Source organism: Neofelis nebulosa, chromosome 9 (genome assembly GCF_028018385.1).
Source record: "Neofelis nebulosa isolate mNeoNeb1 chromosome 9, mNeoNeb1.pri, whole genome shotgun sequence".
NCBI lineage: Eukaryota > Metazoa > Chordata > Mammalia > Carnivora > Felidae > Neofelis > Neofelis nebulosa.
Window position 1 is genome coordinate 22035867 of NC_080790.1, and position 15945 is coordinate 22051811.

Consider the following 15945-nt stretch of genomic DNA (forward strand, 5'->3'; position numbering starts at 1 on the left):
GATTGCTGTGCTAAGGGTGAGGCGGAGCTGTGCTTGCCACTGCCAACTCAGCATAGACATGGCTTTGTTAGTGTTTCCTTTATTATAAAGCACTGAAATAAGTTAAATAAACAGGTGGGAGGCTGGGCAGTCCCCCAGCCAGTTCCTCTACTGCCCCCGGGAGCAGTGGAGGTGAATACAGGGCCCTTCTCACTGAGCTCATGAAGTGCATCAGTCAAGGCAAGGCCCCCTGGTCCATATGGGCCCCCCGCCCACAGGGTTTGGGCTGGTCCATATAGCGCCTAGGTTAGTCTGTGGAGCCCCTGGCCAGCGGGGGAGGAAGTAGAAGGTGGCTTCTGGTCCATCTGTATAAAACGTACAGGACAGTCAGAGCTAATCCGTAGGGCCCTGAGGGAGAAGGACCTGGTTCAGGGTGAGTCTGTATGGAGAGCCCGGCTACCAGCGGCACTCAAAGCTGTCGGACCCCGAGGGCTCAACACAGAGGAGGGGCTGTGCGGTGGGGCCCAGCCCTCAGAGGCAGAGAGGCCAGGCCCTCCTGCCCCACCATGGCCATGCACCTTCTGGTGGCGTTTGTAGTTGTCCCAGTGGCCTGTGGTGTAGGCGCAGGTGGCACAGCGGAAGGGCTTCTCGCCTGTGTGCCGCAGCATGTGGCGTTTGAGGTTCATGCTCTGATTGCAGCTGTAGTTGCAAAGGCTACACCGAAAAGGTTTGTCCCCAGAGTGGATGCGACCGTGACGCTTGAGGTTGGCCAGGTTGCCACAGGCATAAGGGCAGAGGGGGCACTTGTAGGGCTTCTCTCCTGTGTGGACGCGCTGGTGCCGTTTCAGATTATCCAGATGAGCAGAGGCATAGGGACAGCGGGCACAACGAAAGGGCTTCTCGCCACTGTGCGTCTTCATATGCCGGGCCAGGTGGTTGGGATAATGAGTGGCAAAGGGGCAGAGGCTACAGGCAAAGCCTTTGTCACTGGGGCCCTGGGGCCCCCCACTGGCACCCCCTCCAGCTTCTCCTCGCATGCAGCGCCCACACATGGCAGCTCCCAGCCGACCACCCTCCCCCTCCTCCAGCTCTCGTCCACAGTTCCGGCAGGTCCAAGGGAACAGGAGCTCTGGCAGTGGTTCTGATCCAGTCCCACAAAGACCCTCTCCTTCACCCCGCAGCTGCCCACAGTCTGGCAGGAAACTGGCACCACCTGGTGGCACATGGAGGCTCAAATCTGGAAGCAGCAGAGCATCTGTGGGGACAATGAGGCCTGGTCTATGAATCCAACCAAGTATCCCCAAAGCCACCCACCCATGTCCCAGGTTCTTTTGGTCTCTGGCTTTTTACCTTCAGGTCGCCGGGGCACTGCCCCCTCCTGCTCTGTGGGACTGGGAGGCCGGGTTGGACGTGGAGCACAGCAGCGGAAGCCACAGGTCGGGCAGGGAGGAGTGGGGGGCCCCGCGTGGGTGCGCTGATGCCGCCTCAGGTTGCCCAGGCTGCTGCAGGCAAAGGGGCAGTGGGGACAGCGGTAGGGCTTCTCGCCAGTGTGGGTGCGGGTATGTCGCGTCAGGTTGACGAGCTGGGCTGAGGCGTAGGGGCAGCGGCCACAGCGGAACGGCTTCTCCCCGCTGTGTGTCTGCATGTGCCGCTTCAGGTGGCTCGAGTAGTGGGACACGAAGGCGCAGAGGCGGCATGAGTATAATAGCCGTGGGGGCAGCGGGGCCCCCCCACCCGGCCCTCCTGCCCCACAACACGGCCCCTCACCTGTCGGCCCCCCACACAGCTGGCAGGCTGGGCCTGGCCTCTCACCCCTGGCCTCCCCTGGACCCCTGGCTGGCTCCTCAACTTCACTCTCAGCACTTAGTGGCCGGCCGCCCCCAGACTCGTCATCGCTCAGCCCATAGGGAAGCCCAGGCCTGGCCCCCAGAGAGTCTCCTGGTAAGACAAACATGAGAAGAAACATCAACATGGAGTACAATCAGGCTCCAAACTTGCTTTCTCACTAGTGTCTCCCCACTTGTTTGGCCCCACTCTTCACTTCAGTGATCCTGAAAGTTCAATATGAATGATCTGCTTCTGAGCCTGGACTAACCTAGTGATGACAGCTGTACCTAATTCCACTGCATGGAAAAGGATCAAAGGCTCACAGTGGACCACAGACTGAAACGAAGAATGTAATTAGGTGATTCTTGGGATAAAAAAAAAAAGTAAAAGTACACAAGGCAGAGGCCTGACATCTTATTCTAAGCTCTGTTTTAGTAAGGTCCTTTTTAGTACAGAGCTGATTATAAAATAAAAAGAGTGAAGCAAAATCTGGAGAGAAGTGAAAACAAAGTAATGTCCCTAAAGGATGGATTATTTTTTACATGGATTCCCCTCAATGAATCAGAATGACGTTCAGAAACATCCTTAGTATAGGTAGCATTAAGTGGGTAAGTGGTGCAGCAAATTAGGGTGGAGTGATGTTAACATCACAGGGGAAAGGAATATGCAAGAATACTTGAGGATAGAGACCAAAACCTCAATACAAAAGGTTTATGCTGCAGGTGAAAGGAGTTAGATTAGACATAACTTAATTTGAAATAAGTTGTTTTGCTGAACCTTTTCAAGTGAACTTCACATAAGGAATGTGCTAGGCAGAAGGACAAGGTTATTAAAAGGGCATTAACTTTAACCAGTTGCTCTGTCATCCACTGTGCTATTCATGCCGCCTTTGTACCAGGCCCCAAAACTTCACCTCAACAAAGTGATGGAGCTCATCGAACAACTGGGCAAATGAAATCCAGCTCAAATCTAAACTAAATCATCCCTGGGTTGTGGCACTGTTTCGAGTTTAGCTCACTGGCACTAAATCCTAACCTGGATCCTGAAGGGCCGAGGTTCCAGCGGTCACTAATCTTTAATCAAGTCCCTCAAACCCACCTTCAGAGTCTCTCTCGAAGCCCATGAGCTGGTCGCTGTTGCCGTCACCTTCCTCCTCTTCCTCTTCCTCTTCCTCCTCAAACTCCAGATCCTGGCCTAGTAGCAAGTCACTCTCCAATACCAGGGCCCCGGGTCCTTCGTCGAGGGAGTCTTCGGTATCCACTGAAGAGGGGAGGGGGCTTGTAGATTCTCCCTCAGGAACCGTGCCCATCATCCGCACCCCGGGAGCTAGCCCTGGCAGCCCGCACTTCCCGTACTCTCAGACCCTCTCGGGTTCTCTTAGTAGAAGCTAGGAGTCCAGATCGCCCACCCCATCCCTCAGGAGTCCCCCTCTACCCCGACCTGAACCCACTCCACTGACCCCACCCCCGTTCCTCCCCCCCTTGCGGCCCCTGACCCCTGACCTTTGACCCCCTCGCATTTCACGGGCTGCGGGTGGCTCTGCTTCCTTCGGGGCATCGTGACCGGCTCCAGCCCGACGCGCCTCCGGCCTGCGGCCGCCCGGCCCCGCCCCTCCCAGTCCGGCCCGCCCGCCCTTCCTTTCAGGGCCCGCGGGCCGCCCCCATGCAGCGGCGCGGGCCCCGGGCAGCCCCCGGCCCTGGCCCCGGCGCCCAGCTCAGGCCGCTCCCGCCGCCGCCGCCGCGTCCATTCATGGAGCCCCCTACCCCCCCCCTACGGAGACCAGCTGGTACCTCCGTCCTCGCTTCCGCTTCCGCTGCCGCAGAGTCACACGGGACGCGTAGTCCGTGGAAAGCAGAAGCGGCGAAAACGTCCACAGCGTGACCAGGAAGTGATTGTGACGAAAGAAAGCGGCCGAGCCAATCACAGATCAGATAGAAAGCAGGCCGGTGAGGAGGGCAGGAGAAGCCTCGGCCTTGCTTTCAGTCTTGGTTGCCGCCTGGCTTATCCTAACCACCCCCTGTAGTAGCTAGTAAACTATTCCTGACACCAGGAGGGGGTGAGGATGAGCGATGACGCTACGCCAGCCTGCCAGCAGCTCAGGGAGTTGCAATACCTGGGCCCCCTCTGCCCCATATTCTTGGGACGGACGGACGGACGGACGGAGGGAGGAACACACACACACACACACACACACACACACACACACACACACACACACGGACGTGGGGCACATGCACTGTGGAGGGCGCGCGCACATACAGGCACGCACACGAATACGCAGAGGGGCTTGGTAGAGCCATCAATAAGGTCGAGTCTGGGGCCCACCCAGGGAACTCTGGGTGGGCCGGACAGAACAGCAGTATTGAAAAAAGGACACCACGGGCACAATTAGGTTTTGGCCTTTAGTCTGAAAAAGTGTTGATTGAAAGTGTACAACAGAGAGCGGGTGCAAGCGGCTGGGGGCCATGGAGCCGCCAATAAAAAAGAATGTCCTTAAATAAAGTTCACAGAGTAAAAACCAGAACCGCCAGTCTTCCCTCCAACACAACAGAGCACAGGCACAGAACCGGTGATGAGCCCCAAGGAGCAAGGAGAAGGCCAGGGAAGACAGCAGAGGCTCCCAGGCTGCTGTGTGGAGGGAGAGCCCTCTTTGGAATGGGCTGAGTAAAGCCACCCAGCTCCCCCTGCACACCTCATAACCACTGCTAAGGCTAAAGGAAAAAGACAAAACTCAGTCTCAGGTCCAGAGGGCTCAGAAAACAGTCTAGGTGGGCAGGGGTCTGGACAACCGTTAGTCCCGCTTGACTTTCTTCTTATTGTCACTGTTGCCATTTTCTTCAGCCCCCTCAGAAGAGAGCACCTCCTCCAGTTTCCGCTTGCCACTCTCTGGCTGAAGCTCTGCTGTGTTTCGGGGCTTGAAGCAAATGATGATGCAGGTCATGTTGTCACACCCTGTACCGTCCCCAGAAGTATCTGGTGCCAGGCACTGATCCAGCAGCTACAAAAGGGACAGGGCAGCTCAGCTTCAGGGTTTGAATACCCTCCTAGGAACCTAAGCCCCCACAAGAGGGCTGACTGTGCTGAGACAGGGTAGCAGAAGGAGGGAAACAGGCAACGGATGTCCCAAAACAGGCCACTTGCTAGCGTAAGAGGCATGAGGATATGTTAGGAAAATGAAGGAAGGTGGAACTTTCTAGTCAGAGTTTGGCATCAGTCGGTAATTAAGGATACTTAATTACCAGCTCTGGTCTTAGCTCTGGTCCAAAGACAAAACCTTGGCTATGCAGACCAGACACCCTCTTCTCCTCCACCCTGGGACTCACCTCTTCCACAATGGATGACAATAACCGAAGCTCCCCATTTTCATCACGCTGACTGATCTTTGATTGAATAAAGTCTATAACTTCCTGGCTGCTCATCACATTCCTGGGGTCAAAAACAATACTCTTCTTTAGTCCCAACAAAGCAGAATAGAGGAGTGTAGAGAGAGGTGATAGCCCCCCAGGGCCAATGCAAATACCTACAAAGATATCCTTAGCTCTGCCTTAGGCTTGGGGGTTTTGACACCAAGGTGTCTGCCTAGGCTCTAATTCTAGAGCAGCTTGAGAAAAGGTGCTGAATGCAGCCATTAGAGGGATGATCAAACCAAACCAGCTCAGAGACCTGTAAGAGAAGTAATGCTGCATAAAAGAGGGAATTTTAGGGCATTCCGCTGGTGCTCACCATATGCCATCACAGGCAATGACCATGAATTCGTGGTCGTCAGTGAGAGTCAGCACCTTGATGTCAGGAAGGGCTGAAATCATCTGTTCCTCAGGTGGCAAGTTCTTATTTCTCTTGTAGAAGTGGTCTCCTGAAGTAAAGGAACGGCTGGTTGATGAGTAGTTTAGGCACTCCCCACAGACCTGTGCTTAGGGCTGGTCAAGCCTTGCCATTCATTTCCCTTCTTGGCAAAGTTCCATAATCTAAGTGAATGAAAAACTGTGTTCCAGTTTTTCTAGTTGCAGCCCTATTTTCAGGTTGCTAAACCTTAGGTAGGTCACTCACCTTTTTCATCATCCAAAAATGACAGCTATCTTACCTATCTCATGGAGATGTTTTAAGGACAGAGATAATAATAGATACCAAAGTACTTGGCAAGGTACATGGGCCTATTAAGATTAAAGTTTGCTACTAGGTAGTCTGAAAGAGAGAGTAAGACCCCAGAAGTCTTTCCCATGCTTTCCTGGCCCTTACCAATGGCTCTGGAGAGGTTGAGGCCCCCGTTGACTCGCCCATCCATGGTGACCTTGCCACCAGCATTCTTGATGCGTGCTAGCTCCACTTCATCCTCTGGTTTGTGGTCATAGGACATGTCTAAAGCTTTGCCAGCCTCAGACACCACACAACGAGAGTCTCCCGCATTGGCTACAATCAACTGCTTCCCTCGTATCAGGGCCACCACCGCTGTTGTGCCGCTGTCAGAGCCAGGCTTAAGAGGAAGAAAGGAAGCATCATGGGAGCTTCTGGACACAAGCTCCTCATTGGTGCTCCCCAACCGTTCACTTATGCTTTCTTCTCTTCACTGGGACCACCAAGAGAGCTTTAACAAACAGGAGAGGCATGAACGTAATCTTTCCAAAGACCAGAGCATGCTCTCTTTCTTTTCTGAGCTAATTTTACCCTGAAGACCTAGTTCCACTTGTAGCATAAATCCCTGCATCACCAGGACTTCAGTACTAAGGCAGCAAGGAGATCCCCTGTCACCAAATGACAATCAGGGGAATTACATTTGCCTCTTGGCTTTTCCAGACTCATTGCTCCCCTTCCCTACACACCTCCTCTTTGCCTTCCATGCCAGGCACCATCATCTCCTCTTCTTCCTCGTCTTCTTCAGCCTCCTCAGTGTCATCCTCATCTTCCTCATTCTCTGCTTCTTCACTGCTGTAGCCATCCTCTTCCTCACTGCATTCCTGCCAGAGGGATGGTCCCAGGCTGCTGAGACTGGGATGACCCCCTGCCCCCCTCCCCCCAACTTGTACTCAGAACCAAGAGCCCGGCCTGAACACGGATTCTGAGAACAATGAAAGATGCAACTATATGATCATGATAGAAAAATCCAGGGGAGGGGAGAGGGCCAGATGGGTATGACTGATATCCTAAACTGGGTTCGGAAGTCACGAATAGTAAGTCCTGCAAAAGGCCAGGGCTCTCAGCCAAAAGTACCTTTCAGGCAACATGGCCAGAAAATAAGTGGCTCAGAGAAGGAAATATCCAAATATCTAAAGTAACAATCCCTACCTTCCTGTTCTCTCTTGGAGACAGACTCTGGGGCGCCTGGGGTGGCTCAGTCGGTTAAGCATCCGACTTCGGCTCAGGTCATGATCTCACGGTTCGTGAGTTTGAGCCCTGCACTGGGTTCTGTGCTGACAGCTCAGAGCCTAGAGCCTGCTTCAGATTCTGCGTCTCCCTCTCTCTCCACCCTTCCCCTGCTCACACTATGTCTGTCTCTCCCTCTCTCTCTCAAAAATAAACATTAAAAAAAAAATAATAAAATAATAATAATAATAATAATAATAATAATAATAATAATAAAAGACAGACTCTGAAAGGCTAGAACTAGATCTGTATGTTATAGTATCGAAAAAGGAAGAGGTTAGAGGGCTAATGGTTCCTATGTTGGTGGAGATAATGAACTCAAGAAAAGCCTGGAATATAGGCCTTGGGGATTGCTGTAAAAATAAGAGAAGATGGTGGGCACCAAGCTTAGTAGAGCATGCAACTCTTGATCTTGGGGTTGTGAGTTTAAGCCCCACGGTGGGTGTAGCAATTACTTAAAAAAAGAGAGAGAGAGAGAGAGAGAGAGAGAGAGAGAGAGAGAGAGAGAGAGAGAGAGAGAGAGAAGGAAAGGAGTTGAAAGCTATGTATGGTAACCCAACAGGCCTTTTCTGCAAATTCAGTATCTGTCTGCTCCCACTGGCCCTTACCTCACTGTCTTCCTCTTCCTCCTCTGCCTCATCTGACTCATCCTCACTGTCCTCAAAGAACTTGGACTTAGCAATTCGAGGCAGCTTGTCAGAGGCTGAAGAGCAGGAAGGCCCAGCCTCACCAGTGGGAGTGCCAGGTTCGCCACCTTGGCCTGCCTCAGTCCCACGTTCTGAGTTGGAGGAAAGGCCTGTGTGGGCCTTGGCTGTGGGGCCATTTTCCTCTGAAGAAGTTTCCCTAGATGGGTCCTCAGGTCCGGCTTCCCCATTGAGGCCTTGGGACCCTGGTTCCTCGCCTGTCCCAGCTCCAGATTTGCTGTGGGGAGCACCCTTGTGACAGTTCTGCCCGTAGCGCGTGAGCAGCTCTTCAATAGTCATGGTAGCCTCTTCATGCAGCAGCGCAGCTTCCTCATTGTCCACTGCAGGGAAGAGGCTGAATCAGTACCCCCACACCAGACTCTTCATAGGACCAGTCCTTTTTCCTGCCTCCCAGCCTTTACAGGCCTGAGTTCCAACTTCCCCACTCCCTGGGGTCTCAGAAGACCCCTTTGGTTTCTTCTCAGATAACGTCTGCCTGCATAGACTTCCTTTAGTCTTTGAGTTTCACCCTCTTCTTAGTCAAAGGAACACTAGTTACTATAGTTCTCTTATCACCTCTTATTTTTGATTGATAAGTAGAAAGCTCATTATGGCTGAGGACCCAGGAAGCCCACGATGCTAGTCTTAGGCCTACAGCCCAGGCTTAAGGACTGGCTGCTGAGGCTAATGACAACTCCTGTCTAGAAAAAAGAGGTCACATAAACATTAACAGGAACCAGAGAGACCCTACCACAATGACAAAATATATATAAAATGCTTACAACTATGGACACTAGGCACAAAGGTTAATTTTTTCTCCCTTCATAACCTCATGTAGTGTAGCAGAACATAAGGTTCTCTAATGTGGGGACTCCCCAAGTCTGTATGAAGTCATCCTCTCTTAGAATTGACACTGAAATAATATATATTAAAGAAGAGTTCTTTAAAATGCAGATTTCCGGGGCGCCTGGGTGGCGCAGTCGGTTAAGCGTCCGACTTCAGCCAGGTCACGATCTCACGGTCTGTGAGTTCGAGCCCCGCGTCAGGCTCTGGGCTGATGGCTCGGAGCCTGGAGGCTGTTTCCGATTCTGTGTCTCCCTCTCTCTCTGCCCCTCCCCCGTTCATGCTCTGTCTCTGTCCCAAAAATAAAAAAAAATAATAATTAAAAAAATAAATAAATAAATATTCTCAAAAAAAAAAAAAATAAATAAATAAAATGCAGATTTCCTCTCAAACAAGGGATCCCAGCAACACTCACCATCATCTTCATCAGCTACTTTTTCTTTTTCATCCTCATCCTCAGTGGGTCGCCCTGCAATCTGTGCCAACTCCTTTATGACTTCCTCAGTGGTCAGTTTGGCATCAATAGCCAAGAAGGCATCTTCTAATGCCTGGATATAAGCAAAAGAGTATAAGGCAAGTGTCAGAAAAAGTACAGGAGGTACAAAATAAATTGCCTGTATACAATCTGGGTACAAAAATGGCATGCAAGTTACAGGGTGATCTGCCACATGAGGAGACACTCACATATAAATAAAAACCAGTTCAGAGACCTGGGAATAATGAGGCAACTCTAAGAAGGCTCAAGTGAGGATAAGCTTGTTTGGGGGTATAGAATTCTTTAAGAAATGCAGTAAGCAGGGGTGCCTGGGTGGCTCAGTCGGTTGGGCGGCCGACTTCAGCTCAGGTCATGATCTCGCGGTCCATGAGTTCGAGCCCCGCGTCGGACTCTGTGCTGACAGCTCAGAGTCTGGAGCCTGTTTCAGATTCTGTGTCTCCCTCTCTCTGACCCTCCCCCATTCACGCTCTGTCTCTCTCTGTCTCAAAAATAAATAAACGTTAAACAAAAAAAAAAAAAGAAAGAAAGAAATGCAGTAAGCAGCAGCTTACCGGCAACAAGAAAGGAAAAACCACAGGACTGGAAAATAAGGGAGAGACTACAGAAGTAGAGAAGGAGCATTACGATAAGACAGACCTTTTGTAGCTTGCCTTCTTTGTAGGCCTTCTGATCTTTGATGATATCAGGAAGATATTTGGCACAGTACAAGGCAACTTCCTCCCCTAGGAAACAGGTAAGGTCACCCAGAGCACTGCTTTCCACATATAAAGTTATATAATATTTACATGCCATACTGGACTGAACCCCAAGGGTTGAAGAAATGAATACCTTATACAACTGAAAGACAACTTACACTTTTAACTTATACAATTTGAAAGACAACTGTTTAGGAAGTTCTGATCCAGAAAATGGATTTCACCATCAACTCTCTCAGGGCTATGTTAATATACCTTTTGTCTTTTCTTACCTGCATACTTAATTCTCAGTGGAAAAAAGATAAATTGTAATATAGGAAGAGGCTTTTCAGATTAAAACAAGGTCTGGTGAGATTATAAACCAATACAATATCCAGCTAGGAAGGTAGAATGGCAGAATAGAGAAAAACAGCACTAGGAATGGAAACGATATCTTACAACCAGAACCTTGGAAAGGAAAAGAACAAAGGACCTGTTCTTGCCCTCTGAAGTCTAGAACTAGGGTTCAAGAATGTCACCAATATGATCTGCTACCATTACCTCCATGTCCATCATAGACAGAAAACATTGCTGTCTCACTGTCCAGCTCAGGAATACAGTTGTGAGCATCCTAGGAAAAAGAGAGCATAATTAGCATTTCTCAAGATCAAAGGATGTTCTTCCTTCTGCCACCTCACTCAGGTCATGAGGATTTCCTTCACACCTTAATCTCACTAACCCTTCCCTGGCTGAACTACATGGCCTAGAAATAAGAAAGGAAACGGGATGATAACATAAGAAAAGAAATACAGGGGAGGGAGAAAGGAAGCAAGGCAAGGGAGGGAAGTAGGGGAGGAAAGGAAGGGAGAGAAATGAATCAGTTCACTTTCTCTGCAGTCTAGCAGCCTCAGCCTAGGAGATCTCGGAGTCCAGATGGCAGAATGTTTGACTGTTGGAACTCTAGACCTGACCGTTTTGGTTTGCGGCAACTATGGGAAGAACCAGAATAAAGGCTTTAAAGTCTCTTCCAGACCCATTCTATGAATCAGTGAACTTCAAGGAAGAAAATCCTAGGGAAGATAGCAAAAAGAGACCTGAGGGCATTACCAGTCTGAAAAGTTTCTGGGAGAATCCTAAAACAGCCTAAGAGAAAGCACTAGAAATTTGTAAAACTATATACACTTATACTGCCACTTTCCCAAAGCACCATCTAAATAAATCATTCCCTCTTCTAAGTTTAACTCACTCATGAAGTTGCCCTCAGGCTAGGCAGAGGATATATTTACAAAAGAATCTTCCCAATAAATAATATTCTTAAAACTATACTGTGCTTAGATTTTGTTAACTAAAATTTACAATGCCACATATGATCAGCCTTCCCACCTCCTACCCCCAGATGGAAATGACATATCATTCAACACTGATGGCATAGTACACCTGAAGAGAAGTCTGCAATGGCCCTGCTGCAACAACATCATGGTTGGAAGGCTGGAACTGATCAAATTCTTCTAATCACAAAACTCTGCCACCCCAAGCAAATATTCTAGTCTGTGCCATAGTTCAAGCCAAGACCACTGAACCTAGGTGAGCATGTGCTGCAGCTTACTCTGCCCCATCTGGGAAAACAACCCCACCTCTCTTTTAGGTACTTTCTACAAACAAAAAGAATGCAATCAGCTATTTACTTTGATTGATTATCCCCGTGTAAGTCAATGGTTCTCCTCCTCTTTCTGGCATTTAAATTTTTCTAGTTGTATCAATCTTAGGAAATCAGTGCAGTGGTTCTTCTGTTGTCCCTGAAATAAGACTATGCCTTCGTTATACAAACCTAGAAAATAAAAGCTATTTTTCTTAAGTTTATTTACTTTGAGAGAGAGAGAGGGCATGTGTAGGAGAGGGGCAGAGAGAGAATCCCAAGCAGGCTCTACGCTGTCAGCACAGAGCCCGATGCGGGAGCTCAAACTCCCAAACCGTGAGATCATGACCTGAGCCGAAATCAAGAGTCGGACACTTAACCGACTGAGCCACCCAGGCACCCTAAAACTAAAAGCTATTTTAAGGTAGTAAATGAGAGAATGGAAAAATAGCTATTTTGTATTTCCCTCTCATTGATTCCAGGAGAAAGTGTCCCAGAATCTAACGGGCTGCCATGGAGGGCACACAATGGCCTATCTAAGGTTGTCAATAACTGCCTCTGAGTCTCATCCCCAGGATCCAGAGAGCACTACCAACCACACATCATCTTCACCCTCTCCCAACCACTCCACCACCAGCCACACTGGCCTCCCTTCTATCTAAGCCAGGGTTAGACCTTACTGAACCTACTTCTCCTCTCCATCTTTTGACCTATATGACTATCTATTGCTCCAACATCCTTCACAAGTGGTTCTCAGACTTCATTTGTTCATTCACTCATTTCTTCACCAAATATCTGGCTATCCGCTATGTGCCAGGATCAGTTCTGGGTATTTGGAATGTATCAGTGAATAAAATGAAGATCTGTACTTCATAAAAAACCTTACATTCTCATGAGGGAAATACACCTAAACACAATAAATAGGTAAATCATATAGCATTATGATAGAACACTTACAGAAAGCGGATGGTGCTATGGAATGAAGAAAAGGCAGAACGGAGGAGGACTGGGTTGGATTCTAGCAAAGTGGTGGGAGAACTGAATTGGCAAAGGTATGAGTGTGTAAAGGCTTGCTAAAGCCATAAGAAACTATACCTCAGCAGTCACTACCTAAGTCATGCTGTGAGTATCTAATTAGTTTTGGCAAAACAGTTGTGTCATATTGACGTTGACTTTAATTCTGATGATTTTGTAGTATAGTTTGTTGGCATGGAAGTTATGCCCAGTTCTGTTTGTACACATTTAGGTAACATTAAATTAAAATTGTTTTAGTGAAATCTGGAGTTCCACAAGTATTGCTTTCCTTAAAAAACAAAAAAAACAAAAAAAACCTCATGGAAGATCTCCAAGATATTTTGTTAAATAAAGAAAACAAAGTGTAGAAGGAAAGCAAGTACAGAATGCTATATTTAGTAAACTGCTTTTGTGTAAGAAGAGGGAGCATGGAATAGATATTTGTCTTCTCACACTGTAATACCATACGGATACACAGAAAACTAAGAAAAGCAGGTTAACTGTGGGGTGGGAGCAAGACTGAGCCATGGGAATGTTTAGCTTTTTCAAAAGTAAATTAAATATTCTTAGGAGACTCAATATTTCACTGAAATTTGAGAAATTAGTCCAACTAATTCCACTTTTTTGATAGGGGAGGGAAGAGCAGTCTTTTTGTCCACTGCTTCCCAGTGGAATAGGACAATCAATCGGTCTTTCTCTGTCCTGCAATGCCACTCTAAGTCAAAGCTGCACCATCTCTTTTGAACCCACAACTCTATTCAAATTACCTTTTTGACTTCCTCATCTACTTCTCACAAAAGCATTGAAGTAGATCTAATCTCAGTGAACATATGAAAAAATACTTAACCTCAACAGCAAAGAAACGAACATTAAAAACAAGGAAATATCCTTTTGTGCAAATTAAAATAATGGAAAAGATTAATAATAACCAGTGGTAATAAGAGTGAAGTAGGGGCGCCTGGGTGGCTCAGCTGGTTGAGCGTCCGACTTCAGCTCAGGTCACGATCTCACAGTCTGTGAGTTCAAGCCTCGCATCGGGCTCTGTGCTGACAGCTCAGAGCCTGGAGCTTGCTGCGGATTCTGTGTCTCCCTCTCTCTCTGCCCCTCCCCTGCTCACGCTCTGTCTCTGTCTCTCTCTCTCAAAAATAAACATTAAAAAAAAAAAAGAGTTAAATAAAAACACATTCTCATATCCTGATCAGCAAGAATATAAATAGTACAGCCTTCCTGGAGCACAATTTGGTAATATGTATCAAAATTTCAAATGTGCATGCCCTTTGATACAGTAATTGGACTTCTAAAAGTTTATTTTATGGAAGTAATAAGACAAGGGTACAAGAATATGCATAATAATGTTCATTACAGCATTATTTATAGTAAAGAACAACTATAAACATCGAAATATCCATGAAGAGATTAGATTACAAGTAGTACATCCTTCCAAAAGAATACATGCAGTTATTAGAAATAAATATGCGTTGGGGCACCTGAGTGGCTCAGTCGGTTAAGCGTCCGACTTCGGCTCAGGTCATGATCTCACGGTTTGTGAGTTCGAGCCCCAGGTCTGGCTCTGGGCTGACAGCTCAAAGCCTGGAGCCCGCTTCGGATTCTGTGTCTCCCTCTGTCTGCCCCTCTGCTGCTTGCACTCTGTCTCTTGCATTGTCTCAAAAATAAATAAACGTTAGAAATAAATATGCGTTAATTTAGAAATAAGTCCACAATATACTAAGTGACAAAAAGAGAGGAGGAAAAAAAACACATATGCTAGAAATCTGGAAGACCACATTATGTATCAAACTGCATGGAGAGTAAGAGTTGGGTAATAATAATTATTCTGCTTTTCTACATTTAAAATTTTTGTACAATATGCCATATTATTCCAGTTTGAATGCTTATGACAGTAAAACGAACCTATGAACTGTCTTCTGAATTGCCACGCTACAATATACCACATGATCACTGGCCAGTTATCTCTTGGTGTGCCTCCATTTTCTCTTCAATGATAGAGGAATCATCCATAGATGATGCCCAACATAGATTCACCTTATACCTTGAGGTGTCAGTTCCTAGAACTACTCCACATTACCTTCCCTTCTACTGCCTGGTGAGTCTTTGGATCTATATTATCACCTGGAACTACCTTCTCTAAGCACTTTCGTTTCCCCTTTTGCATCTCTGTTCATTGCCTCCATACCTTTACCTACCCTTGCTTTTCTTTCTCTCTGACCCTTTCTGAGCCAGAGCCAAGTATTTCAACACTGTCTCTTAGCAATCTAGAAAAACTCATCCAACCTCATATAACCCGACCAACTGCTTTCTTTACACCTGAAATCAGAGCCACTAAGTATTGCTAGTCATAAAATGTCATGAAATCATGTTGGTTGTTTGTGCACCTACTTCCATCATTCAGCATTTTTTTAGTGTTTTGCATTGACACTTAAATAGATTAACTGCAGCCAGTCATAAACCTTTCCCACACTGTTCAAGTTCCCAATGCTCTTCTTTCACTCTTAGCAGATGAGCTAACCTCTTGCTTTACTTAGATCAAGGTCATATATCAAGAACTACTTCATCATCTCTATTCTACCTCAAAATTTTTCTACAGCTTTACCTAACCTCTCCTTCACTTCTGCCTCCAAAGCAGTGTTTCTCCCCCCCCTTTTTTTTAATTCAACAAAGCATCCATTAAACCATTTATTGGAAACTGGTTAAAATGATCTCTCTTCTTATTTTTTTATTTATGTATTTATTTTTTTTAAATGATCATTTTAGATTTACATGCTTAAACTCCTGATCTCAAAACCTTTTCCTTCAAGATCTTACTACACAGAGCAGGCAATAACCATAACAGCAACCCAAATAGCTATTTTGCAGGCTTCATTTTTCCCAACTATTGTATATAATTAAATAGTAAAAACTGTGTCAGCTTTCTTGAAAGTTCTCGTGGGTTCTGTGAAGTTCCAGTTGCCTGTTTCTATAGGATGCCTTTCTCCACTTCAAACTTAACATATATAAACAGAAACTCAGCAGTCTTCAAACACTCAGAACTTCCCCTACAGGTCTTATTTCTGTTCATGGAATCTTTCCTAGGCAACACTTAATACCAGACCTCCTTGACTTCCTGGCTCTCTTCCACCATCCATCACCAAGTCCTACTAAGTTTTCCTTCATGACTTTGTTCATGAATTACTTTACTCTTAATAGCATTTTATCTTCTCTCCTGCCTCTACTCTCTGCCCCTGTAATCCAACCTACGTACATCCAGATACCAGATTATACTTCCCAATATTTTATTGCTAGAAGCTTCAATGGATTCTACTGCATATCAGATTAATTCCACATAACTTACAAGCAGTTAAAGGCACTCAATCATCATTCCTACCCATCTCTGTAACCTAATCTCTTACCTTTCATACCATTCCCCAAAAGAAACTA

At 47.1% G+C, this 15945-nt stretch overlaps 2 protein-coding genes across 3 annotated transcripts in view; both read right to left on the reverse strand.

Moving 5' to 3' along the window:
* Positions 1-63: 63 nt before the first annotated feature.
* On the reverse strand, positions 64-3568 carry ZNF513 (zinc finger protein 513). 2 transcript variants are annotated; one of them, XM_058682868.1, is made up of 4 exons: positions 3309-3568; positions 2905-3066; positions 1330-1917; positions 64-1252 (listed from the first exon to the last, which is right to left on the reverse strand). In XM_058682868.1, exons 1-4 carry the CDS (start codon positions 3361-3363, stop codon positions 408-410), a joined length of 1650 nt encoding a protein of 549 aa, XP_058538851.1. In that variant the 5' UTR covers positions 3364-3568; the 3' UTR covers positions 64-407. The 2 variants fall into 2 exon arrangements, with proteins under 2 accessions (XP_058538851.1, XP_058538852.1); XM_058682869.1 differs by having other exon boundaries at positions 64-1234; positions 3309-3566.
* Positions 3569-4194: 626 nt separating this feature from the next.
* Positions 4195-15945, reverse strand: part of PPM1G (protein phosphatase, Mg2+/Mn2+ dependent 1G) — a 19981-nt gene continuing 8230 nt past the window's right edge. Inside the window, exons 2-10 of the mRNA XM_058682876.1 lie at positions 10422-10491; positions 9823-9908; positions 9106-9238; positions 7773-8188; positions 6624-6758; positions 6043-6277; positions 5530-5659; positions 5130-5232; positions 4195-4804 (exon numbers count right to left, since the gene is read on the reverse strand). Coding sequence (XP_058538859.1) covers positions 4598-4804; positions 5130-5232; positions 5530-5659; positions 6043-6277; positions 6624-6758; positions 7773-8188; positions 9106-9238; positions 9823-9908; positions 10422-10491 — 1515 coding nt within the window. The 3' untranslated portion in view covers positions 4195-4597. The remainder of the gene's footprint in view (positions 4805-5129; positions 5233-5529; positions 5660-6042; positions 6278-6623; positions 6759-7772; positions 8189-9105; positions 9239-9822; positions 9909-10421; positions 10492-15945) is intronic.